This window comes from Chaetura pelagica, unplaced genomic scaffold (assembly GCF_000747805.2).
Source record: "Chaetura pelagica isolate M959 unplaced genomic scaffold, ChaPel_1.0 scaffold363, whole genome shotgun sequence".
Classification (NCBI taxonomy): Eukaryota; Metazoa; Chordata; class Aves; order Apodiformes; family Apodidae; genus Chaetura; species Chaetura pelagica.
In genome coordinates this window covers 2,729,650-2,757,268 of record NW_009952720.1, presented here as the reverse complement: position 1 = coordinate 2,757,268, position 27,619 = coordinate 2,729,650, and the positions used below count along the sequence as shown (strand labels likewise).

Genomic DNA, 27,619 nt, shown 5'->3' with positions numbered 1-27,619 from the left:
GATAAAAATACAGAGTTTACTATTTTCACACTACTAATGCCATTCTTCTCTGTCATTTGTTCACACTATCCATCACTATAAACCCCTATTTTATCACAAAAGATTCTCAATAGCTCCATTGACTCCTGAAATACCACCTCCTCTACTCCTTTGCTTTTCTGAATCCTGAAAACAGCCTCTACCCACCCACATTTGACATAATATCCTAATTTAGTCTGGCTGATCATCTCTGATCATTTAGTACTGCTCACTCCTTATCTACTGTATGCACCATCTTCTTCTGCTGTCCAATCATACTGTCATTTCTTTCTGGGTCCTCTTTTATTTCCATTTTCATTGTCAAATTTTGCCATCTCCACATTCCATACCTCTTACACTCATTTTTCTATTGTATAATATGTCTTTTTTATTCTTAGACTTTCATCACAGAACACAGAAAGCTTCACCCTATTAAGCTTGTTATTTGTTCTCCTCTACTGCCCTTTCTTCTGCAGCTTCATACTTATCTATAGTTTCTTCTTATTAAAGGCCAATATCTAAACTCCATAAACATCTCAATAAGATTCCTTTTTGTTTCAGTGTACTGTTTATGGATTAGTACCTCCTATGGTTGCAAATGTAGCCCCAGTAGCCCCTCAGTTCCCAGCTGTCAGAAAAGTTGTACCTAATCTATCCAAAACTCTCTTGTTGCAGTAAATAAAAACACAAAGCCAAAGAGCACTGCATTCCTGGAAGCCATTTGAGAGTGTTCTAGAGACAATCTAAAACTTACGCTCAACTTTTTAATCAGAGACTTGGTAGTTATTGTTATCGTCTACCTATCGTGAACGACTTGTTTCAGGATGTATGCTAAACATCCCATGTTTACTCTGCATGGAATTTACTGGAACAAGAGCTAGTAACCAGACACTTGGACCACATAAAACTTCAGAAAAAAAAAAGATCTTCAACTCAAAAATCAGTTTAATGACTATTTCTGTTTTTAAACATAATTGTTGCCACTTGCAGTGTTCCTTAACCTTCCAACATCACTCTGATTCAAGGGGAAATTCAAAGGCAGTTACCTAGTACTTTCCTGGAATGTTATATTACAGTTAAAATAACATAAGTAATTAAAATACTAGAGTCAAAGGAAGGTTATCATTTAATGTACAGTCTAACCAAGCACTGCTGCTAAAAGAAGGCAACCTATTTTTCCCCTTCTCCTTTGTTATGTGTTTCTAGGACTATATTCCCCTTTTGAATGTCTCTGCTGAAAAGCAATTTTCTTCAATCCTCAGGCTCCTAAATGCAACCAGCCACTTCATTCTGCCACAGAATGACACTACAATAAAAGTGCTTTGTACAGCTTTGTCTTTTTTGAATAATGCAATACACAAACCATCACTTCTGTACATGTTCTCACTTCACTTCATGTTCCAAAAAGGAGAAAGATTAGTTCAACCAGTTGTGCTCTGCATCTTGTTACAAGGGTCTACTTGACATTAAATATTAACCATGAACTGTTAAGTATCCATTTTTATTTCAAACCTTTCCAGAAAGTGTAAGAATTTCCTCATTATATACTTTATGGTTTTAAATTATGTTCTAAATTTAATAGAAAAATTCTTTTCAAGGAGTGTACTTTACATTGTAGGTTTGGACAAGTAATCATTATATTAATTATATTTTCAAAATTATTCTCTCCAAAGCAAGGAACCTTAGCTGACTGGATTGCCAGAGATATCGATTACAGTATAATTATTTATTATTTTTTTAAAGTGAGGTTGATCTGAAAGGTCTCTAAGTAGCTAGTGCACAATCTTTGGAAAGACTTTTTTTTATACAGTTGTTCAGTTGGAAAATAAAGCTAAAATGAGAAAATAATATTAAAAGTTATTAACGTTACGTAGGAATACATGATCTAAATTTTCTATATGCAGTTGCTGCCCACTGGAAAGGGACTAAAAAAAAACAAGAGTATTGAAAAAAATGCCTTCTTTCTTTTGAACATCTTTATTCATATACTGATGAGCTGTGACATCCCACGGAGCTGTGCGGACGTACAGGCTCACAGACCACACAGAAAGCAGGAAGTGTGCAAATGAGACAAGCATTCTGACACAAATGAAACTGCTGTATCTGGTGCTCCTCAAGTAAAGTCAGTAATATTATGAGGGCAGGTAGGATATATATGAGGATACAACAAAAAATTGAGAGAAGAGATAATAATCCTCTATGTAATCGGAAGACCAGCCTATGAAACAGTCAAGTCCTTATAACACACACCTGCTCTAGTCAGGTTGCAAGAAGAAAAAAAAAATAAAATCAAACTACTTGGCCAGGTAGCTACCATTCTTAACATTAAAGGAAAGATAAAGCCTTCTTCCAAGGCTAAGACAAGACATTGTTAACTCAAGGGGTTTTTTTCCTTCATCATAATTAGTACCCTGAAAAGAAAAAGAAAGAAAAAGAATGAAGAGATTTATTTAGAACAACTGCAAATGACTCATTTAACCTGCATATCCACTAGGATAGATAACTTCTAGGCAGATAACTCTAAATGCAGTTTCCATGAGAACAGAGTCACATCATGATATTTTTCATGTCTTCTCTTAGGAAGTAATCTACATTTAAAATATGGAAACTAGCACCAGGAAGCTAAAGCAAAGTTAAACTGAAGTTCATACCCCAGTGGAGTACTTTTACACTGTAATAAAATAAAACCATTCTGGAACAGAACCAGGAGGACAATATCTACATTATTACTAATTGTGCTACACTCATCAAATTCTGGAACAGTGCTTTACTCTTCCCAGTAAGAAGCAATATTTTTTTAAAAAGTATTCAAGTAATTACTTAAACCCTATCCTACTGAACAAGCTCCAGAAAGCATTCTGACAACTCAGACATCCAGCAAGAAAAGAACACCCACAGATGCTGAACTATGCTACACTGAACCACAAAGACCCAAAGGTCAAATGCTGAAACAATTCTTGTTGTGATCAGTAAAGCAACCCCAAATACCAGTTAAATATAAAAGCTCCTTTTGACAAAACAGCATTTTTACTATTCAGAAATGGTACTTGACACCAAGGTAGGAATTAAAGTGATAGTCAATGCCCATCCCACTCCATACCAGAAATCAGTAGGTTTCAATCCACCAAAGAGTTGTGGGTTTTGTAAGCCTGGTGTCACCAAGAATAGGTGGGGTTGTTTGTAACTGGAAGAGAGTTACCATGTAATCACCCCTGTCTGCTCCTGAGTAATCACGGGGATCTGACTCATTTTGCAAAAACTAATAACCAACTACTTACCTGTAAATAAGAACTGAGAAGGAATTTTCCCACTGCAATAAGTGAGACTTTTTATAGTACTGACAGAACAGCGCCAGAATCTGAAAAATAACTTCATAATACTAATAGAAATTCTGATAGGCCAGATACCCAGATCAAAAATGGCATGTAGAAAGCCTATTCTGAATGCTGGGGCTAACTCTGAGAGCACAAAGAGATGACAGGAGGTCAAGGGCCTTCAAAGAAAAAAACCCATATAAAAACAACAGTGGGAAAGACATTGAGGAACTGTTAGCTCTGGAAGGGGCAGGCAAATAAGCTGTGTCCCTGAACAGCAGCAACCCCCAGCATGATCCCCAGGTGAAGAAGGAGGTATTAAGTCGTTATTATAAATAAGGGAAAATGAATCACACACCAAGTAGAAAGTTTGAGGGAAGGGGAACTCCCTTTGAGTTTGTTTGGGATTTTTTTTTGGTTTTTTTTTTTCTTTACAAACATCCATTGAAAGCCTGCCATTTCAAAGCCCACTCCAATGCTATCATTAGGAGCACATTCACGGCAAATGGATTCTGATCAGCAGAAAATCAATGTAGGAAGAGTTTTCTATCTTGTAAGCACAGCACAGGTGCAGCAGTAGCACATTTTGAAGCATACAGAAAAATGGACATGCGTTGTTTGCTGCTGCTAATGACAGAGCTCCTAATAATGGGTGGGTAAAAATGCCATTACTATAAGACCTGATGCTAGTAGAAAATTGTGTCATTCTGTTGTCCAAAACAGTTGGGAACTCTAAGCATTCATTTATTCTTACCTTCTTCTGCCTCATCCTCCTGGGATGACATAGGCCCTCCTCCACTTGTTGGGCTGACCAGTTCTTCCTCTCTGGCAGATTCTCTTTGTAGACTGACAACTTCATAAATTGCATCCCCAGCACTGGTGTGGCTTTTTCCTTCAGACTAAAACAAAATAAGTGCATGTATTAGGTCCCCACTGTTGATAAATACAGTTATAATAGTACCTCAACAGCAAAACCAACATACAAAGGCCAAACATAGTTTAAGCAAGACTCTCATATTTCCCTGCAATGGCACATGTAGACTGGCAGTAATTAACAGCTCTGACTCTCTAAGTTTTATAAAACTTCATTATTTCCAAAGCTGCCTCTTAACAACCACTTTAAGTATTGTACAGACTGATGATAAAAAAGCTTTCCAATTTAAATATAGCTATAATGAGATGAGGTCAAAAAGAAACCACAGCAGAAGAATAGAGTAAAAAGAAAAAAGTAACCGGAGTAACTGACATGACAAAATCAGGAATCAAATATCTCAGGGGGGAAAAAAAAAAAAAAATACTGTTTTTAGTAGGCAAAGACAAGACTAAAGAAGAAAAAGGCATGCTTTTTGAAAGCATTAATTGTGAAAAGCTCCTTGTAGTGTTTTACTCAATAAAACAAAAACATAAAAATTCACCTTTCTTCCAGAGATTATAACTCGTAACCTATTCCTTTTCATGGGGAAATGTACTGGCTGTACCTAGCTATAAAATTTGTTTGTAGCCTACATTTTATTTCTTACTTTATATATGTGTGTGTGCATTTGCCTCTATGTGTAAGCATGTATACAAAAAATGTATGTCTCCCAATCTAACAATTAAATTAACTTGGAAATTTAAGCATGTTATGTGTAAAAATATATATTTGAGGTCAGAGTATTTTCAGTGGAAAGCATTTAGTTCTGTAAAAGCATTTTTTCTTCCAATGATGTCTCTTTAGGAATTTGATAACTTCCAATGCACACTACGTCAAAAGTTGGGGGAGCAGAATTAATCTGTTGGTTTTCTTTTTACTTCAAGCTGGAAAAGTTCAATCTCTTGCATATTCAATGGACTTTCACAGGAAAAAAGTCAGTTAACTATACTTTAAGCACTGGATACAAAGTTGCAAGGTATAAAATAAAATATTAATTTCTCCTGAGTTACTGTTCTGAACACAGTTATTATTCAGTGACATGTAGTGATTAACGTATTTGTAGAGTACTGCATAAAACTGCAAACCAATTATTAAATGAACTAGCCCAAAACACTGTGCTACTTTCTTCTTTGTGCATCTTGCCTTCAGTTAAAAAAATAAGATTTCTTTAGCACATTAAAAACATCAAATTAACCATGAAAAACAACACTATTTCAGTTAGAGAATATTCAATTTGTTTAAAAAACAAAAATCACAATGAAGTTGGAAGACTCCGAGATACCTTTGCTGGAGATGCATGTGAGCTGCTGACCAACATTTGCAGTTTCAACAAGATGTTAAAATTATGCAGGTCAGTAGCTTAAACAAGGATTGCTTGGACTGACAAAACACACATTTTATACTGAGAAAACTTTCCTACTCTATATCAGTCATTCAGATCTGCTTCTTTTAAAGCTAACACTCCCTGGAATCAATGGCTCCAATTAATAAGCCAGTTTTGCTAATGTACTCATTAACTGCAAGACCCATCACTATAAAATGCCAGTAATTTGGTTGTTTTCTTCTTAAGCATGAATTTGCTATCTACAGGAATCCAGCTTTACAAGGATTGATTTACTAGGATGCTCTGAGAATGAAAATGTGCCCAAGTAACACCGTGAGATAGACAGATAGGAAAAACAATCCTAAATCACACAGCAACCTGCATTTAAGTCACTTCTCATATCTGACTGCACCTCACCCATCCTGGTTCAGCCTTTTGAATGTATCTGAATCCTTTCTTGGAATAGTTGTGATTGTCTTGTGAAAGCACAAGGTCCCATTTATCCCTTGCAAAACAAATGTTTCATTGCTCGCTTCTTTTGGAACAACAGTAATGGATGCTTCCTTACTGGAATGAGGACCTTTTTGAGGCAGCCCAACTCTGAAGTTTCCTGCCACAGGCTATGCATGCTAGAACTTAGAACTGGGCAGACCTACCTAACACATTAATTTCTCACCCACAGTCAAATATGCTACATTTGCACAAACACAGATACTATTACTCTTGTGTCACCACAGGTGTCATTGTCCTGTGCAGAAAAGCCACCTATCTCTGAACCTAAGGCTTTTTATATTAATTCACTGTTACGTTCCCTAAACTGCTTTCCCCAAAAGTTCAAAAATAGTGATCCAAACACCATGAGCAAAGTTATTTCCCAAGGAGTAAGCATGGCCTGAGGTACAGAGTCTTTCAGAGGTATCTGCAGGAACAGCTACTACAATACAAACTGTCCACCTTAGAATTGGCTAAATAAAGAATTGCTAGAGGTCATAAAGATTCTGTCATCCATAATCAGGACTTAGTCTTGTGGAAAGACTACAAAGATTGAAAGTATTCCTCTCCCAAAAATCTGCACAACTTCCCTCAGAATTTTACAGCGGGAGGAAAAAAATGTATTTCTTCAGGGAGAGGAGACACGTGTATTGCCACATTATAAGGTATGAGAAAGAAAGTATCCATATTACTCAATTAAAAATGGTACAAATGGTTGCAAGTTATTTAAAATGAAAGCTTAACTGATTATAGATAAGTATCAAACAGCTGAGAATGCAATATGAGCAAATGTATTATCTAAATATTAAAGAAATTCTCTACACTTGCATATATCAGTTAGCTTTCTTAAATTCTAAGTTGCTATGCTCATCTCTAGAAGACATAGAGAAATTTCAAAATGTTACAAACATCAGCAAGAAGTCACACAAACAATAAATCATGGCAACAATGATGCCCTTAGCCTCACATTTCAAAAAGCTCTGGAGCAGTGATGGACAAGGATGTAGTTCATGTTATACCCTCATGAGCAACAACAGGAGTGAAAATATGGCAACTTCTCCATGAACTTACTTAGATGAACTTCTCCATCAACTTAGTTTTCCAGATAATCTTCTTCCAAACTTCTCTTTTTGAAAACATGGAGAAATATACCTTCTCAGACACTTTGAAAAAATAGCCTCACTCTTCTAAACCTCTGCATAAGATTCCTTTGCTTTAAATGGATTATAGTCTTACAGCCACCTATCATTGTATTTTGAACCTCAACTGTAGCCAGGATTTCCCTTTGTTATGTATTCATTGATTTTTACAGTGAACAATTTTAAAGGGTAATTTCTCAATTTTACCAGTCAAAAGGACTTTAAATGTCTGCACACAGGTCAAATTGTATGAGATTATATAAAATGCAATGGATAGGTAAAAAATTATTTAAACCCACAAAGTCAATAACTTATGATCATTGTAACTCAGTTTACAAAGACACTGGACATCCCTGTATGTTACTCAACCATTAAGGAGTTCAGCAACAAACACTTCAACATATTACTGAGGTGCAGGTGCCATGCTAACTCTTATACAGGTCAAATGAGGACAAGCAAAAATTATTCCAGCATCAACCTTCCTTTAATAAGCAAACACGCAATACCTGTTTCAACTTCATATAAAAAGTTTCCGTGAAGGTCTTTCTGCTGAAGTACCAGAAGCGCTCGTTGGCAGGATAGACGCGCACCACGGTCTCCAGCAAAAACCGGACTGGTTCCACCACTTCAGTGACCACCATATCCACTGCCACAGTCATGAACACACGCTTATCTACACCACAAAAGTCAAGTCACGTATAGAAAAATTAGGCCAAGTTCAAATTTCTCAAAGCAAAACATGAAGAAATTACAAAAGCAAGCGGCTGTTCAAATTCAAAACCCTCTCTGTGTAATTACTGATTCCCTGGCGCCCATTTTGCTCAGCTGAGTTTTACACTCCATGTGCCTGTTGCACAGAATGTGACTATACATCAAACAGCCAACCACCAAAGCCTGATAACTTTTTAAAACAAAGAAAAAAATATGTTTGTTTTAAAGACAGGAGCAAAACCTCATACAAAAAAAAAAAAAACACATTAAGATACATTATCAAACAAAAGGAATTTGCACAGGATAAGATCCCATTCTCAAGTGTAAACTTGAGGGAATATATATATATATAGCAAATAAGCATCAAGGCTTATCTACAGCATTGTTTGTCCTACATCCTCCCATAACCCTAAGAAACACTTGAAGTAATTTTTCCTTTAGTGCCTGTGCCTATACTCTGTTACAAGGATTCAAAACATTTCAGAACTCTGTCCCACTCTCTGGGTCAGACATTCCTAATAGCAGAAGTTTTTTTAAAGCAAAGCTGTAAAAGCTCCATCTTCCTGGTACTGAACCATAACTCCAGCTTTTTCAAGTAGAGGGGAATGCAGGATCAGCTGACCAGAGGATGAGACTGAAATAGTCCAAGTGCATGTTGCAGTTTGACAGTGCAAGAAAAGGTTCATCACAGAGAGAAGTAGTGACCATCATTTTGCATCACAACTGACACTTTTTTTCTAGGAAGCACAGATTTTTCTAATAAACGTTTAGAATCAGACATTGTGGATCCCCAGATTCTTGTCTTATCAGACTAAAGAGACAAGTGGGCATTTAAAAAAACACAAAACTAAAAAACAGAAACCAAAAAAAGGCCACAAAACCAAGCTACAGCACATATACACAAAGCCACATTGTAAAATGGAAACTGTGTCAAGCTCCACAGAAAGACTTGTACTTATGTGCTCCTAAGAATATTGTGCTTTGAAAACCCAGCAGCATCAACAGTGGCACTGGCTGTTTATACTTGGACAAGCCTTTAAGGAACTGATGTGAGCTCTGCCTTGGGATAGGAAACAAATTCCAGATTTGCATTTAAAACTTTTACATCACATCAGAGAACATCAATTCCAGCGATAAGAAACTGTAATTAGGCACTCCAGTGTAGCACTTCCAGCTGGCCCAAGATGAAGGGGATGTAACACTATTTGCAAACAACTTGCCTCAAAACTAAGAGAAAGAAAATAGCAGTGCCTATGATTTATACTGCTTTGCTGAGTATAGAAGGTGGAAAACAACTTCTTTATCCTTAGGACCAAAAAAGGGAACAGGCTCCTAAGTCCCAAACACTAATTTAATGTCTCCAGATCAGTAACACACAGTTCTACAAACAAATTATTCGTATTTCCATGCTGCATATGTTTATACAGAAAAGTTCCTAGTCACAAACTCTTGGAACATAATGGTGTGCTCACTCAGACATAGGCAGCTTGATTCCCAGGAGAAAATATGTACACCAAACCCAGGCCAGTTAAAACACATTTACAAATTAGAATAAATTACCTTTAGGAGTTTCCTCATTAAGTACTAGAAACATCGGTGCATTAGGATTCCACATACCAGTAATTACATAAGCTTTCCCATCAGAACTCTTTTTTTCCTAAAAATAAAAAATATAGGATTCAATTAGGGTCATGGTTTGAGATCAAAGAAATTGAGCATGAGGAGGGGAAATAGTTCTAAGAACTTCAAAGTAAGATTGTGTTCACTCTAGAGAACACAGTCTAAATAAGGAATATAAAATAATGGATTGAGAAAAGCAATAGGAAACAGGAGAGAAAAAAAATACGTGAGAAGAAACATTATAAAAGCAACTGAAAACAAAATAGTTTATTAACATTTTTCAATGCTTATTATAAGCATGAAAGCATGGTGAGGTATCTGCCGCTCTAGTTTTTGAGCAGCTGAGATGGATGTTAGGAGAGGATGAGTTACAAGAGACTTCATGAAATTAAACTACTCGACAGTATACACAAAAACGGTCCAGGAAATAACAAATAATCTTAGCCCAGTAAGACCTTAACAATTCCAACACAAAGGTCAGGCAGATTTTTCCCACTTTACAATTATACCTCTGCCGTTTTTTCACAAAACACTCAGGCATGGACTTGTCTTTGTATAATTCAATGGACTGGTATTCCAGTTCATAGGAACTTTAGATTTAAAGAGCCAAATTTCAGGACAGCATGCAAATAAAGACAAAAAAGCCATATATGATAAAGTTAATAACTGCAATGCTTCTATATGTAGCTAAAATAATCTTATACTACACATCTGTTACTTGTACAGATATTCCTTGTAAACCAGCTAGGAACAATCCAAGTACATAAACAGCACATATGAAGTTCCTGAAGTTCCTGTTTATCCAACAGACCTGCACAGTAGCCTCTGCATAGATGAAAGGTGACTGACATTCCTATTCCACAAACTAATTTGTGGTAGAGCAATAAAACTGACTGACTTCTCCAGATTTAAATAGGGGGAAAGGAGGTTGAGAGGAGAACTCATATTTATATCTATATGTTATAGACAATAAATTAACTAATAAGCCACTATATCCAGTAGTTAAATTAACTTGGAATGTTGATGTAAACAGAATTACAGGTGGAGTAAATACAGCAATTCATATATACAGTCCATAACATAAAAAGGTTTTATATAGATTTATAGAAGCCAACTCATTACATTTACTAGCTCACTATAAGTTATGCAATTGTACAATCAAATAGTAAAAATGGAAAAATCGGAAGTAATGTCAGTGTGGCCAGCAGGTCCAGGGAGTTTCTCCTCCCCCTCTAGTCCACCCTAGGAAGACCACACCTGGAGTATTGTGTCCAGTTCTGGGCTCCCCAGGGGAGGGACAGGGATATACTGGAAAGAGTTCCAGCAGAGGGCTACAAGGATCATCTGTCATATGAGGAAAGGGTGAGAGACCTGGGGGCTGTTTAGTAGTCAGAAGTCTAAGAGGGGACCATATTAATGTCTATAAATATCTGAAGGGTGGATGTCAAGAATGCACCAGTCTGTCTTCAGTGGTGCCCTGTCATAGGATGAGGGGAAATGGCACCAAGTGACAACACAGGAATTTCCACCTCAACATGAGGAGAAACTTCTTTACTATGAGGATGACAGAGCCCTGGGACAGGCTGCCCAGAGATGTTGTGGAGTCTCCTTCTCTGGACACATTCCTGTGTGATCTGTCCTAGGTGTTCCTGCTGCAGCAGGAGGGTTGGACTTGATGATCTTAAGAGGTCCCTTCCAACCCCAATGATTCTATGATTCTATAAATCAAACCAGAAAAACAGAGCTGGGAAATAAATTACTCTGACTGGAGAACTAACTACTGATAGCTAGACTCATCAAAATGAGTAAGGAAATGGACTAAACAAAACTGTACAGACATAAAATGTCTGACTGGTTTAACTCAAGTGCTTCTTGACTTGAAAATGGTTGTATTTTTCCCCAGAGCATAAAGTAAATGGATATTGTCACAGAAAGTACAATACTTTTTTCTAGTTCTCCAAGAAGCAACTCATTGGAAATGAAGATTGTAGAAGACAAGTGAATACTACAAACTCTGAGCAAGAATTTAAATTCAAATGAAGCAAATAAAGGCAAAGTTTTCAGTGCCATGAAAAGTAAGACTACTTCCCTGATGCCCAAATATAAACCCAATCAGAATCGTAGAATAATTTTGGTTGGAAAAGACCTTTAAGATTATCCAATTCAACCATTTACTCCATCACTAACCCATGTTCCTCAGCATCACATCTACACATCTTTGAAACTCCTCCAGGGACGATGACCCCACCACTGCTCTGGGCAGCCTGTGCCAGGGCCTGACAAGCCTTTTGGGGAAGAAATTTCTCCTGATATCCAACTTAAAACCTCCTCTTGGCACAAATTGAGGCCACTTCTTCTTGTCCTATCACTTACTCCTTAGGAGAAGAGGCTGACGCTAATTGAAATGTTTTGTTCATAGTATGCAATAAGTTTGTTTCTAGTTTGAAGATATAAACAATATTTAACAAACAAAAATCAAACAAAACCAAACAGAAGAGAGGTTTGTTTTCTTGCTTTTGGTTTGTTTTTTAAGAATCACCTCTATCTTAATAAACAGATTATTTGAGCTAAGTATTACCATGTCTAGTAAATGCATGTCACTGTTCTTGACATTTCTTCCAGGGCTCAGTAGCATCCCAAAGCATCTGTGAAGTTTATTTAAAGGAGAGAAAAAAAACAAAACCAACTATTAGCTTTTCAAAATACAAAAGTATTTTCTTGAACATAATGGCACAGCCACCTGCTGCTTCTAATTTAAAGAAAATCGTTCTTAATACTTTTTTGTTATGGAAACGCTCAGGAAACATCAAAATACATGTGCTAGAAGTGACAATTAAATTATCTGCCAGAATGAAGTTGGCAGAACACAGTGTTTGACCTGTGAACAACCAATTATTCTGAAAGACAACTTAGAATATTGAGCTTAAAGATACCAGCAATTCCTATAACTAAGTGGTGAGAGATTGGCAAGAATAAATTCACTCCCTAGTCAATTTTAAGAACTGCTTTGATATAATCTTATTTAAAGTTAAAAATTCACTCATTCTACCACCTGTAATGTCACCAGGATGTAGCATGACAGAGCCATAAAAACAAACCCCAACTTGCTCAAATTTTAAGACTTTAATTCTTTATTTTTTAAAACTGAATTTCTATACAAGGCCTTGAATCCCAGAAATCCCACCTACTGATTTAACAAGAAAGTGTTCTTAATATTTTCTAAGATTTAATAAAAGAAAATTAAAAACATTCTAAGAAAATAAAAAACATTGTTAAAACATTTAGACTGTAGAAGTTCCTGAATACTGAAAGCACAAATTCAAGTCTAAAGGTTCTGCAAATCATTTTTTATCTTTCTCTTCTTTTAACATACTCCATTATGAATAAAAAAAAATACTGAACAGAAGTATGTATGTGTAACATAAGCTGCAAGCTGTTTGCACAGACTTTAAAAAATGTTAAGATATCAAATGAGAAATTAAAAAAACAACCTTGAAAGCAATTGCATCATGAAACATGGAAAATTGAGGTCGTATTTCAGAGGGTTTTGCTTTCGGAATTTTTCTCTTGAACAGCTCAATTCTCTAATAATTAGACATGCCACTTTTTGTCATTGACTCTCAGAACAAACTGGAAGTGATCTCTACAAGCAATCTAACCCAAACCTCTACCCAAGAGGACCAACTCAAATTGGGTTGCCCAAGGCAAGGTCTGAGCATCTCCAATAAGACAGAATGAATAATCTCTTTTGGCAACCTGTTCCAATGCTCAGCTCAGTTTGTACTGACAACACACAGCCTCATTCAACAGAGGAACTTCCAGGGAAGCAACTTGTGTTCTGTAACTCTAATTCTACCACTCTGCACCTCCAAAAACAGTCTGGCTCTATCTCCTCCATACTCTCCCACCAGGTATTTGAATGCACAAGGAAGAGCTCCCCATTCCAAACTTCCCTAAGTTTGAACAAAAGCAGTTCAGTCATCTGTGCAATTTAGATTTTTCAGCAAATGTAAATTGTAGGAGACTATTTGAACATTCACAGGTTAGCAATGAAGACAAAAGAGTTCCACAGCTTTCAGGCAAAAACACTGTAACAGGAACACAGATATAATAGCCATTTCAATCATGTTATTAACCATAGAAGTCATGAGATGTGCAATTACTACCCTATCTATTAAGTTTGCCCCTATTATATTTGGGTATATGATTTACATTTTTCATCTCGTTACACTTAAACAGCAACTTATATCCACATTTGTTGGGTTTTGTGTTTGGGTTTTGTTGTTTGACATTTGTTGGGTTTTGTGTTTGGGTTTTGTTTTTGTTTGGTTTTTTTTTTTTCCTTTCTCCATACTCTTTCGCTACTAGAATCTTGAAAATTGAAGTGGTAAATAAAAGAGCAGACCATTTTGATTTATCTAAATAGCATAATGCAGTGCCATGTAAACCAACCAAGGCAGGCAAGATGCCAGGACTCACACTTAACATGAGCAGGCTTTTCTCCAAGACTAATTAGACCAGGCAGAATGCTACTTTTTGTCCCTGAGGTAGAAATGACTCTGAGCACTCTGTAATTTATAATAGTAGAGGGGTTACTAGCTCTGGTGCACTTGCTAAAGAAAATTGTAAAGCAAAGATTGAAAGGCAGGCAAAATACCTGTGCTATTCAAAAATAAAAGCTTACAGATCCTACCTCTCACTGTGCTTCTCTCAGATGTACACAAGTTCTGATGTGTGCAAGCCAAAATCTTTTGGGAAGTATGCTTCCAAAAGAGTGGGAGTCAGGAACAAGTAACTCCACCTCTCACAGAAGCAGAAACTGAATGATGACTGGCAGCACCCTGCTACTAGGAGGAAGAGTCAGAGCTTCTCTTCCCACAAAGTTCAAGTGCAGAATGAGCTCAATGTGGTCAGGACCCTAATTTCAGAGGAGCCAGATTTCACACCAACAGTTGTCAACATATTCAACTTCTGATTTAAGGAAACTGAATCACACAGCCAGGATTCAAAATGACCTGCACAGACTGTGGGCCTCAGCCTTGACACTTCTGACATGGTGGGTTTCCCACACTTACAACTGGCTACCAAGTGGCTACCTGCAGGTGCACTACTCTTTAAATTCAACTCATTTCCAGACCTGCAAAAAAAGAACTGCAATTTTTCCTCACTACTATACTTCCTTTTATATAAATAGAAATGCTACCCATGGATAAGGCTTACGGTATTAAGTTAACATGAAGCCACCATATATAACAGACTCCAGTACTACTGATCAATCACCCAATATTCCATACATCAGCTCCAAGTACTCTAGTCTAGACTTTAACCAAAACCATACCTACATATTAACTGTCCTGTATGACTGGTAACACACCATATTTAAACACCATTGTACTGAGAACAGAGTCACTCCTCTTATGTCTCAAAAATAAAAGCTATTTCACCCTTCACAACAAATTTCTTGAAGCTCTGATTATTAACCAGAATTTTCGTCTCGAATCCTGTAAGCAACTGAGACTTGATATCCCACAGTGGAGAACTGAACCTATGAAAAGCCACCACATGACTCGAACCTGGCAGACTGCAACATACATTATTTCTTTACCTCCTCTGACCTGGATAAAAACAGGCAAGAGCCAGGTCAAACAAGCCACAAAGGTGGGAAAGGCTGAAGTAACCCAACTGAGAGTAACCTCCTCTATCACCCTATCCCAGTCTCTACCTGAACACCAAGAGGTGGCAAGTTTCTCGGAGTGATCTCAGGTTTACTCTTCTCAGACCATGAAGGAAGATTCTTGAACTCTTTAGATCAGAGGCCAAATTTCTTATGTAACTTCTTTTTGCATTATAATTTCCACTTAGAAATACTTTTGAAGACATATTAAATTCCTTAGAAGCTCACTGCCTGATGTTACCTGAATTGATCTTTTATACTGGTTTTGAACTTTATTATTATCCAGTGTAAGCACTAACATTACTTGCAAGCCTGTGTATGTCATGTCAGCTAAATAACTTTCACCAGCTAAGCTTGTGGTGATAACAACAAAATCCTAACTGAATATCCTAAACCTTTAAAAAATAAACAAAACCCTAATGTCTAAGGAAGACAGCCTTACTTTTGGGAGAAAAAAAATAATCAAATGCTATTCAGAAATTCTTAGAAGAATTAATCACTCAATTGAATTCTGAAACCAAAATTATATACATTAAAAACACAGTAGGAATAGGAATTTATTTTTTAAAGCCAATGAGTTGCAAAAGCACAACTTTACAACACCAATGATGTTAAAATTCTGCTGTATATTCATTGTCTAAAATTTTTGTTTCATTTTTGAAATCAGAGCTTGTAAGCAAGTGAAGAAATCAATCTCCCTTTTGGGAGGGTTGTTGACTTTTTCTCTTGATTCTCCTGTTATCTTGAATTCCCTTTTCAGTGAATTTTCCTATTGTTACTCTTTTGATAAGATTGCCATCTGGTGGTGTTTCCTATGTTTAAAAATTAACCTATTAAGTTCTTGTGGCAAATACTTTGCACACAAGGTCAGATTATTCTGTCCAAAGGGGATCACTCTCATGTAACTTCCAGGAAATACAGCACGAGCCATCAACCATTCCTGAGCTGCTCACCATCACTTTCAGATAAGCTTTAGAATCATATTATAACTCAGCTTCAAGACTCCACCAAAAGATTGCTTCTTCTAACCAGGTTGAGTAGTGTTCCAGTATATTGATCTCATGGATAAATATGCTCCAAGGCAGCTCAGACAACTTAACTTGGATACTTTTAGCAAACTGTGAGATGCTGGTAATGCAGGCAAGCACATGGTTTTGCATTACTTAAAAACTACAGAAAGTAAAATCAAAAGCATTTGAATGTCATAAGTATAGTACCACCAGCACATTCCAAATGAATTATAAGGCAAAAAGACCAAAGATATTTGAGCATTTCATGCTCTGTTTATTGTTTCCATCTAAAAATCACACAAATACTTGAAATTTACAACTGAACTGCATGCCTAAAACTCAATTATATTGTGCAATAATACTTTCTGTGTTAGTGCTGTATTTTTTTCTGTCACACAGCTTGCAAAGCCAGGGAATAGTACACTAAATGCCACTCTGTCCAAAACTTAACCTGCATTATTTTTACAAGAATCTTACCTTTCAATGGCCAGTTCTTTGTTTGAGAGTTGCTGAACTGTAATCACCACTTTCTTCTCAATTCCCTGTTTAAGCTTGAAATATAATTTATCTCTATCCTTTGGCACAGGGCTATAAGAATAAAGAAACAAGTTTCTTTAGCACAGGTATAGAAGAGTGACTGTTAAGAGAGTAGCAGCCCACTAAACTGGTAATGGCTCAACTCATTCAAAAGAGCTACCCCTTTATTCACAAGTTAATACACCAGCACTGAAGAGGAACAGACTATAGGCTCACACCTAAAATGCTTATTATCTATAGGATTTATCAGACAAATGTATCCAAGAAGGCATGGGGTATTTTGGCTTTTAAAACAGAAAACAAGCTCTTTACTGACTAAGAAGCAAAAAATAAACATGGTATTTTCACAGAATTAAATCTATCTTTCATTCAAAAAAATCTCATAATTAACTGCTGGCAAAGAATATCTTCCTCTCCTTTAATGCTTAGAGAAATTTACATTTTCTAAACCTTTAATACACTTGGAATTCAGCAGTTTATTTTAACAAATATATATCCAAAAAAGAAAAAAAGGCCACCAGACTGTATTTACTCAAGAAAATCGGTTTGACTACAGTTCTTACTAGACTTCTTACTATCTTTATCATTTGCATAGGCCTACCTTTTAATAACAAGTAGTAGTTGTGCATTCTCCAAGTAGCTATATGCTTTTTTCAAAGAGATTTCTACTTTTCCCTTCTCATTCAGATTACCTGAAATTTCCCTTTCCATCGTCTTCTTTGACTTCTAAGGAAACACTGAAAGTGTACACATCACTATCTGGAGTAGGAAGAATGAAGTCCTTAACATGATCAGATGCTTGTTTGGAAGAACGTTTGAATGCTGTTGAGAAACTATATAAAATTCTGCTGACCTACACAAAAGCAGAAGAATTAATAGTTTTATCAAAAACTCTGATGTGTTTTTGAAAGTCATAAAACTATTGGCACTTGCCTCTAATACTGAACACAAAGCATGCCTCATATAACACAAAACATTCAGATGGGGTGCCCAGTACCCAAGCGAAGTCAGTAACAAGATCTATATCCATTCATGTCATACTCACTGCTCATGTCATGCTCAGTTAGTTAATACATATTACAAGATTAGGAACACAACTAATTAGAGGACCTGAATAGTGTACTTTTCAGTCTGTGTATCCTTTTTACCAGTCACTGTTCAACATCTAATACTTACTGCCTCTTTAATCTCACAGGAGAAAACATGAATCTGGAACTCTTCTGTTCCACAGCTGCTTTCAGTAAATGCAAAACAGTCACTCTCTGACGTCCCGTTTTGTCCACGCACACAAAACAACACCTTATAGATTGGAAAAGAAGCGATCTCTACACTGCTTGACTGATCTATTATTCTGTCAAGGAAAGAACAGGGAAGATCAAAGAAAATGGTCAGTAAAACAAACATGCCTATCTAAAAAGACTTTTTTTGCAATTAGATAAACAAATATCTAAACAGTAATTACTTCTAAATTCAAGTACACCAGATGAGCAGTAGGAACAGAAATGTCTGGCTTTCCAAATTGAAACGCTTCTGGTTGTAACACTGTCTTCATTTCTTTTATTGTCCATACAACAGTACCTCTAAAACATGGTCAATGACAATGATCATCACTGCTCTGCCATCGTTCTTGAAAAACACAACAGAATCACAGAATCATAGAACGGTTAAGGTTGGAAGGGATCTTAAAGATCATCAGATTCCAATCTCCCTGCTATGAGCAGGGACACCCCACACTAGACCAGGCTGCACAAGCCTCGTCCAACCTGGCCTTAAACACCCCCAGAGAGGAGGCAGCCACAACCTCCCTGGACAACCCATTCCAGCACCTTAGTACATGGTGAAGAATTTCTTCCTGATGTCTAACCTAAATCTACCCTCTTTCAGTTTAAAACCATTGTAACAGTAGAAATGTAAAACCCACAGCAACTGTGAAAATGCAATTTGCATACAAAAAACAAAGAAAATTCAACATGATTAAATAATATAAATATCTATTTAAGAAAACATTAAGAAAGCATTATTTATCCAGAGTCCACAGTACTATATAGCACAGCTTACAGGATTGTATTAACAAATACTTGCTGCCAGGTTGAGGTGATTATTAATCACAGATCTGAGGGCTCATACAAAATTTTTAATTGCTCTCAAACTCATCGAGCCCAAAGAATATTTCAGAAATTGGAAAGACAAGTGATGGGGTAGTGATCTCAGGAAGGACTACTAGGCAGTGAATTTTAAAAGATTAACAGAGCTACACAGTTCTCTTTTTGCTGCCTGTCCATATGCACATTCACATCAAGGGTGAATAACCATTAGTCACCTGGAATAGAATACCAAGTCTGTAACAATAAGACAAAGGATTACTCTTCTAAAAGCAGGAAGAGCCCGGAGAACATTCAGCATACTGTAATATTGGAGGGGCATGTTAAATGGAACCCCATGACAAGAGTACAAATGCCCAAAATGGAAACATTTCTCAAATATGACACTGGTGTCACTTGAACTTTGATGGAGTGTATTATTTCACACATGGTGTGACCTTTACAGCTCTGTGCAGATTCTTGGGCAGTCCTTCACTTAACGATTTCCTGTGCAATTAAAGGCCAAAGGAACCTGGGGTTTCAGTTGCAAAGCAACCTTCTTGAATGGCCACAATGGCTATGAAAATAGGTACAGAACACCTCATGTCTATGTGCCAGCTGCCATCACACACTTCCACAGCATAATTTCCTTAGGCAAATGAAATACTGCCACAACATCACACCAAATCTTACACTGGGTTCAAAGAGCAGAATGTCAGAAAATAATATACGTGCTTGAAGGTCAAAGAATATTTCCTTGGAGGTGATTACAGACTTGGGAGGTTGGGAGAAGACAGGCATTATCCACTTTCTCTTTCCAGTGTCTCTGGAATATCATCATATTTGAAGAGAGATATGGGCAGAAAGATGCACTTTTGTTGACACAATGGGAACTGCTACTACCCACTACGTACTGCATGTCAAATTTGAGCATGCATTTCATTGCTGTAGAGGAATTTCTCAAAAATAATTGTCTTCTGCAAGAACTTTAGGCACAAATCCAGTAAATCTACTTCCCAGTGTGAGTAACAAAGTCAAAATCCACCTTTTATGTGTCTGTGCAAGTAACAAAAGAAACATTTGCACTTTACCTTACAGAGCCTTCTGGAATGTTTGGAACATAAAGCGTTACAGATAAAGGGGCCTGACTTGAAAATTTCATGTTGGCCATGGCATGTAGGGCTTCTGGTTCATTTCGAGGGGCAGACACTTTTGTGCAACCTAAGTAAGTCAGTTTGTTAAACAATACACTGTCCTCTTCTGGGGGCTCGCTGGGAGAAGATGGTCTTGGTGCAGAGATTTCTGAAAATGGAGAAAACACTTCTATAAGCATTTGCTTTTATTTTTACGCATTGTTTTCTGAATGAGTTCCATAGCAAAACTTGACACATTTTCTGAGAATGGACATGTGAGTCAGAAGTCCAGCTACAACAGCGAGAAATCCATCTGGCAGTTTAGTATTTTAATATGAATATATTTCCAAATATGGCATAGGGACAAATTGCCTTCTGATTCTGTTTAGCAGTGCTAGAACACAATTCTTTAAGTTCCATTTCCTAGATGTTCAATCGTTTACTTATACCTCCTTCTAATTACTACTCATCATTTTGCATGAAGATGCTTCTAAATTCTCTTTTCTCCCATGTCTTGGCAGCATATGTACAATTATCAAATGTAGTTTGCTTTCCTGGGTTAGCTACATTAACTGCATGAAACGACCAGGGAGCTGTTTGTTCCTCTAGTCAGCAGAAGTGGTTTTTTTCCACTATTGAACTACTATGGACAAGGGTGATCTTGAGGGAGCTTTTGGGAGTTTTGCTGTTTTCTGGTGTATTTATTTTAAGGCATTTTGACATTTGAGAAGCAAGAGGAGAGACTGAATAAAAAGTCATTAAGTATGGAATTAGCATAATCTAGGTTGGAAAAGAACTGTAGAGGCCATCTAGTCTTAACTCCAGCTCTAAGTCAGACCAGTTTAGATTAGGGCTAGTTTCAAGGCTTCATCAGCTGAGTTTTGGTATATCCAAAGATGGAAATCCAAACCTCTCTTAAGCAGTATGCATCAGTATTTCTTATTAGTATACCTAATATTTCTATAATACTTAAATCCTAAAGGCTGCAAAATCGAATTAACCTTATGAGGTAGGGGGTGGAATGTATCTACAATTATTTCTTTGTTCATTCAAGCTAAGGGTTGTGTTCTGTTTGAAGCACATCAAACAGGGAGCCAGTAAAGTGAGTTTCTAAAAAATACAGCATACATGTAATTAAGAGAAGGGTGTTTCCATTATACATAAACTGTCTACCTTGTTCTACCATAAACTTTTTTTTTTACTTCCCATACTGATGCTATGGGAATGATCTGATACAATGCCACCAAAGTACTACTGAGGAAAAATAATTCAAATTCAAGGCCCACAGAGATGGCCACAGCCTCGAATTCCTTTTATTTTTTTACATATATATAGGGTTTTTTTAAGCTACAACATATTTTACATGAAATATAGATAATAATGTTTGCATAAATAGCTTTCAGTCCTCCATTTTTCACCAAAACTTTGAATACCAGATAATTACTACAATCATTCCTAGCAAATTACAAATTTAAAGGTGTCCTTACTGACACCTGGTGAAAGAACCAGAGCTGAAAAGCTGAAAAGTTTATCAAGCTTGCTCAGGGTACATTTCATTTGCAGGCAGTGCTGTCACCAAGTTACTCAATATTTTGTCGTAGCTCATCCATGGCTGGAGATAAAATGAAAATTATCTTGACTAAACAAACCAGCATAGGTTATCAACCTGATGATGATCTATTCTGGTCTATAAGCCCCAAATAATCAGAAAAGGAGTGTAGGTCCCAAGTATAGTTTTGGAATGAAGCTCCAGAAAGCTTTATATTAATTTAAGATTAATTTGAAACTGCACAGAGGGAAAAAACCCTGCCATATATATAATTTGCACTTTAGCAATACCTGTAGCAGAAGGGTCTAAAGCAAGGTGCAAAGAGGGCTTATTTGTTTGACCTGATGACTTATCTCCAGCTGCCTGGCAGCTTGCATCACTGGAACCTTCCTGGAGTGGACTGAAATTGTTCTGGTCTTTTTCAGAATCCCTCAGTATCTCTTCCATTGCCTTCTCCAGCTGATCTTCTCCATTTGAAAACACCTGTAAGTAGGACATGATAATTTTTAAAGGTACTTTTAGTTTACTTTCACTATTATTTTTCAAACACATAGTCTCACTTATCACAAACGTTAAGAAATTTTGTGAACAAGAAAACACAATCAACAAAATTAATTCAAACATAATCCAGTGTCCCAACCCATTACATATAAAGTAAATATTTTCACTGCTAATCCAACAACCATCCATCTAAAAACTACAGGCCTCCCTTAAAACAACAGACTTGTGTATTTTGATACTTCACTCAGAACAAAAATCAAGAAATGTTGTTATAGATTAAAGAAAATAATACTTTCTTAGTTATATCCAATATTTCAGTTGTTTCACCAATTGTCCCACACATAGGAGGGATGCAAGTCTAAGGAAATGGCAAGAAAATGGCAAGACACTTTCCCTAGAAAAAAAGAAGATACAGCCATCCACAAGAACTAGCTTTTCAGACCAAATAAACCCATGGCCCATAAGAAAGTCACATTATGGATTCTACCTCCAGTTCATCTGCTTCTTTTCAGACATAATTACTAAGGAATTCAGGCCAAAACCAGTAAATCAGCTACAGCAACTCAAGTGGGAAAATTTGTAATTAACCAATTAGCTGTCACACAAATGCTAAAAATATTCTGCTATTTTGATGCAGAAAGCTTTCTGAAAAGGTCTTAGTCATAACTAAATAGCACTAAGCAGGAAAACTAAAATAAAAACTAAAAACCAAGACTCTCTGTGGTCTAATCCTGTGCAAACTTATTACTTATTATTTTGAAACCAACATTCAGTCTCTTGTCTCTAAAAAAAGAGTATTTCCCAAGCTCTAATCTGAAGATCATTCCTTGAAAATAACTTTTTAGTCCTTTACTAATGTATAAATCCACAGAATACTAACAAAGCTGACCCCCAAAGAAGTTAACAGAAGAAAAACTGAACTGCCACATTTGGGCAGATTTGTTTAATCTGAGCTGTAAATTTTTGCTGGTAATAAGCAAGAATAAAATGTACTGTCTAAGACTCTCCTCAGGCACACAGAAGTATCTTTAATTAAATATTCAAAAGAAGTTGCAATCTTTTCATCAATACAAATCTTACTACACATTTAAAATAAAGCAATAGTAGACCTTTAGCTGAGGTCTTTCATCTTTTCCAGAGGTGCCCTCAGATTGCTGATGAACCAGGACAAATTCTTCATTCATTAACGTGGATACAGTTTCAGGAATCCTACTGCCTTTGCTAAATGATGTTTTGACTTCCATCTCAGGTCAGTGTTCTCGCCCTGCCACAAGAACCTAAGAAGGAAAAATATTAAATAATTAGTTTTGAAGTTGTAAACAGTATCTTGATAGGTGTAACACAAAAATATTGTGGAATAAAATAATCCTTGAAGCTATATGAATGTATTACACTATATTCACCAAACTTTTCTTTCATTGGTATAAGGAATCTTCTTTTTAAATAGCATGTATTATTTTTAGGGCATTTGTTTAAAAAAGTCTATGATTTAACAGCTGTGCCTGTTACCTATGTGTATGGATAACACATGAGGAAGCTCATGTTGGAGCTTCCACCTCCCTTGTTTTTAAGCTTCTAAAGTCTGATCCCTCTATCTCCCTAAATCCTGCCCTTCACTCTCCCTCATACAAGTGTATTTTTTTACCCAGAGTGTCATGCAGGCTGTGTGAAGATACAGATTACCTGAAGACTAATTTTCCAAAAACTGCATATCAGATTGTATGCTCTCCACATGAACACATATTTGGTCATCAATTATGTTAGAGTTGATTTTATTATTATTTCTATCTAAAGGTCATTAAGTCAAAGATGATACTAAACCACAATCACACCCTTCTCAGTTCTCCTCCAGAACTGAAATTGCCACACCACTTACAAAAAAAACCTCAACAATAAAACTGGAAACAAAAAAACAATTTCTCCCTTGTCTGCACAACAAAAAATAAATCTAGAAACAAAAAAGGGAAAAATTATTATCAGCCTATATACAAGTTCATCTAAAAATACAGAACCAATACCATTCCTAGCCCTCAGAATGATGACAGCTAACGTAGGTATCCACCAAATACAGACAGTATCAGCTACCTTCATTCAGATGTCTCCTTGATTCTTTAGGGAATCAAGACCTAGAATGAAGAATACTGTATATTAGACTTTTATATTTTATATGGATCTATGTTTTTATATTCTTTGTTCACAAAGAGAAAATAAATGTTCAGATGAATATCATGCACTTCCAAATAGAGTCTGTTTCCATTTTAGCTTCCTGAAAAATACTACTCTGGCTGAGTGTTGGAATTTATTGTGCTTAAGACTCAGAGTTCAGAAGAGTCACATATAGCACAGGGAGAAACTGCTATTGTCATCTTTGCAAGGCTGGAAAGTGCCCCAGGAGGGGCAGTTGAACCAAATATGTCCGTTGTGTCTGGTGAACAACAACAGGTTTAGGTTCACATTGCCTTTCTCAGCAGTACCAAGGTGTAGAACTGTGCCATGCCTCCTTCTCAGTTCCAGTTCCAAACCACCAAGTAATCAGGAAAGAATGCATATTAAGGTCTAGACATGCACCATTCTGAACAGGCATTACTTAATGTCACAAGAAGCAGCTTAGCAACTTTACAAGAAACCAATTTTCAATATAAAAATACTTTGTATCACTTCTGAAACTACAGTGAACATACTTTAGCTCTTTCAAAGACTTGGCAGGTCTACAAAAAGGTTTTCCTTCTTAACCTAGCCACAGCTTTTTACCCATCAACCCAGAGAGAGTATTATGCACAGAAATCCCATAAAAACTAAAGAACTCAAGTTCATAAGATAGCTGACTTGTACAGCATAAAAACTGGTTAGAAGTCACACAAGCCACTAAAAACAGCTACAATTCAGAGAGCAATTACAAATCTGGATTGTCAGTTTAGCATGCTCTGTTGCCTTTCCAATCTCCAGACTAAGCATGAACTCACAAGCATGAGCATTTTTCAGAGAGATGATGTAATTTCAGCTCCACCCAAGTCTAGGCAGTGGCTTCAGCACTAAAGAAAGTTTTGTTTCTTTTTTTTTTTTTTAAAGCATCTTTGCTTTAAAGATCTTTCTGGGAAGCATAAGAAAATTTTAACACACTAGATTTTACCTATGTTATTAACAGTTTATTAATTCCAAGTATTTTTTTAACAAATGTCATGTAAAAATGTGGCTGAAGAGATTTTGTATTATTTGCAATAAACAGCAAATATAGCTCAAAACTAGTATTAATTTCTAAGCAAAGCCTCAATATAAAACTGAAGGTCCATTATAATACAACTCTTTGAAGGCAATGAAAGAACAAAACTATGCCCCCTTAAAACAGCTTATCCTGAGTAATCATTATCTCTGCTGTTACACCATCACTGGAGAAAACAGCAGAGGAAGACTGTCAGTCAGCTCAGGAGCAAAGATCAAGTCTACCAGAAGCTGCTCACCCTCCCACCCCATACCTACCACTTACTTAAGATGACAATGATGAAGCCTCACCACTAGTTGTAGTATATCTGCAGATAGAAGGGATCACAAGATATACTATTTTGTCACTTTTTTGTGGTTTAGTCTATTTGTTTGGTTTTTGCAGTTACTTATCAGAGAGTAACACAGCAACTCCAAAATAAGATGGCTCCACTATATTAATTACTAAAAGACAAATACAAGCTGCTTACAAGAGCCTATCACCAGTTCTTTCTGCAGCAAACTATGAACTTACAGGCACACTGTGAACTAGGAAAAGGTTTTGTACCAGTATTTCCATAATAAAGACAGGGAAACTAACATTTGTAAAGCCAAAGAAAATTATGATAATGCAACTAGACACACATACTGACATACAAACTATTTGTTCTTGCCCTGCGTGGATAAAGGCAGTTTAAGAGAATTCCTACTTCCTAAGTTTAAATCTTGAAGAAAAGGAAATACTATAAACATTAGATGACTGCAAGGAGCTTCTTACTCAGATCAGATACTTAAAAGCATACCATACACATTCTTGCAATTGCATTTGAGTTTCAAGGCCTTTAATGTCATTAAGAGTGTACTTTGAGCTTGTTTTTACCATGAGCTTAAACCATGACATCCAGTGCAGACACATACCTTTTTCCACACACAGCTACATTAGCCAAATAAATTACCACTCCAGAATCCCTATTTCCAGCCTTTCATTATAGCCTGCCCCAGCCAGCCACCAGTGTTACTCAGGCGAATGCCCTCTATCACATTTCAGTCAAAGCAGACACCTTAGCTTCAGTTTAGTAGTAAAACATGAACACAAACAGATCAGACATTCAGGAAGTGAAAGCCTCAGTCAGAAGAATGCAGTTCTACACTCTTCAGGTCACACAAGAAGGGCTACAAGAACAAGTCTGCAAATCACTCAAGTCTTCTGCTAAGACAACCTCTTGATGTCCATGCTAGAGAACTCACTATATGACAAATTTATACCAGTACTCTAGCTTGTTCACGGAAAATGTGTGTACTAAAAATTAAAATCTCAGAGTGAACACTGTTCATTTCCTCTCCCATTCTAGTCACACGTTATTTAGAAAGGAAGAGCCTTATACACAATATTTTATGATCAATCTTTGAAAAAAATAGTTTTTCATGCCAGAGACAAACTACCAAAATTCATTATCAGGTAATTTTTCAAATTAAACAACTTAAGTAAAGCTCATGTCAGAGTTTAAGAATATAGCTGTGAGTCTCAAGAAGATTCTTGAGATTTATACCAATCTTAAGCAATAAACTACTTAGGAAGGAAAGTTTTATTTTTATGTTATAAAGGCACATAATCTAATACTTCCGCAAAACACTCTTGAGGAAAAGCAGTAAAAAGAATAAAGACCTCTCTGAAAGAATCACACATTAAGGCTGTTTGAAGAAGGGAAGGACTAGAACATCTGAATGGGTGCATTCTGGACTTTCCAGTCACCTCCAGTCAGTGGATGGTTATTTCATTTCCCTTTTCTTGTTATAGTTCTGTTGGTGACTTACTCATGTTCTATTGATTACTGAGTTACACACTTGAACTCCCCTTTTTTCTACAAAAAGTAAAAAAACAAAGTGTCACCTATTAGTCACATACAAAATCTAAGAACAGACCCCTACTAGTAAATTCAGAAGTCTCATGTTTTTATTATAATTTTTGATTAAAAGTTGAAAGTTAAGAATATAATAATTTACTGTTGATTGCATCAGTAAGAACACAGAGAGTTGTAAAGTCTACAATCACATTAAGTTTATTTCCTGAAGTTAGCAGCACACAATCCTGAAGCTTAATGTTGTCTCAGAATACTGATGAAAGCGACTTGGCATTTCCTTTATTAGCTTAAAGTGACTGAGAGGGCAGTAGCCAGCAGAGAGGAGCTGACAGTCAGGGACAGGAAAGTCAGCAAACATAAGGCATCTCAGTTACTTTTGCATCAATGTCAGCAGCTTAGTTTAAGTTGTTAGTGCTGTTTAGTTCCAAATAAACAAACGTGGTCAAGGTGTGAATCCACCTGTTCTGCTAACACTGCTTCATGGATTGAAACCTTAGACCAGACGGGAACATCCTAAACCCCTGAGCCAAGAGTCAGAACCAC

General features: G+C 36.5%; 1 protein-coding gene across 1 annotated transcript in view; it reads right to left on the bottom strand.

Annotated features, from left to right (window-relative positions):
* The window catches only part of RABGAP1L (RAB GTPase activating protein 1-like), a 225,654-nt gene extending 202,390 nt beyond the window's left edge, over positions 1–23,264 (bottom strand). The window contains exons 1-10 of the mRNA XM_009994658.1: positions 23,126–23,264; positions 21,806–21,998; positions 19,925–20,135; positions 17,929–18,103; positions 17,445–17,605; positions 16,693–16,803; positions 12,110–12,176; positions 9,472–9,568; positions 7,707–7,873; positions 4,087–4,231 (exon numbers count right to left, since the gene is read on the bottom strand). Of these exons, the coding sequence (XP_009992960.1) occupies positions 4,087–4,231; positions 7,707–7,873; positions 9,472–9,568; positions 12,110–12,176; positions 16,693–16,803; positions 17,445–17,605; positions 17,929–18,103; positions 19,925–20,135; positions 21,806–21,998; positions 23,126–23,260 (1,462 nt within the window). The 5' untranslated portion in view covers positions 23,261–23,264. The remainder of the gene's footprint in view (positions 1–4,086; positions 4,232–7,706; positions 7,874–9,471; positions 9,569–12,109; positions 12,177–16,692; positions 16,804–17,444; positions 17,606–17,928; positions 18,104–19,924; positions 20,136–21,805; positions 21,999–23,125) is intronic.
* Between the last annotated feature and the right edge of the window lie 4,355 nt (positions 23,265–27,619).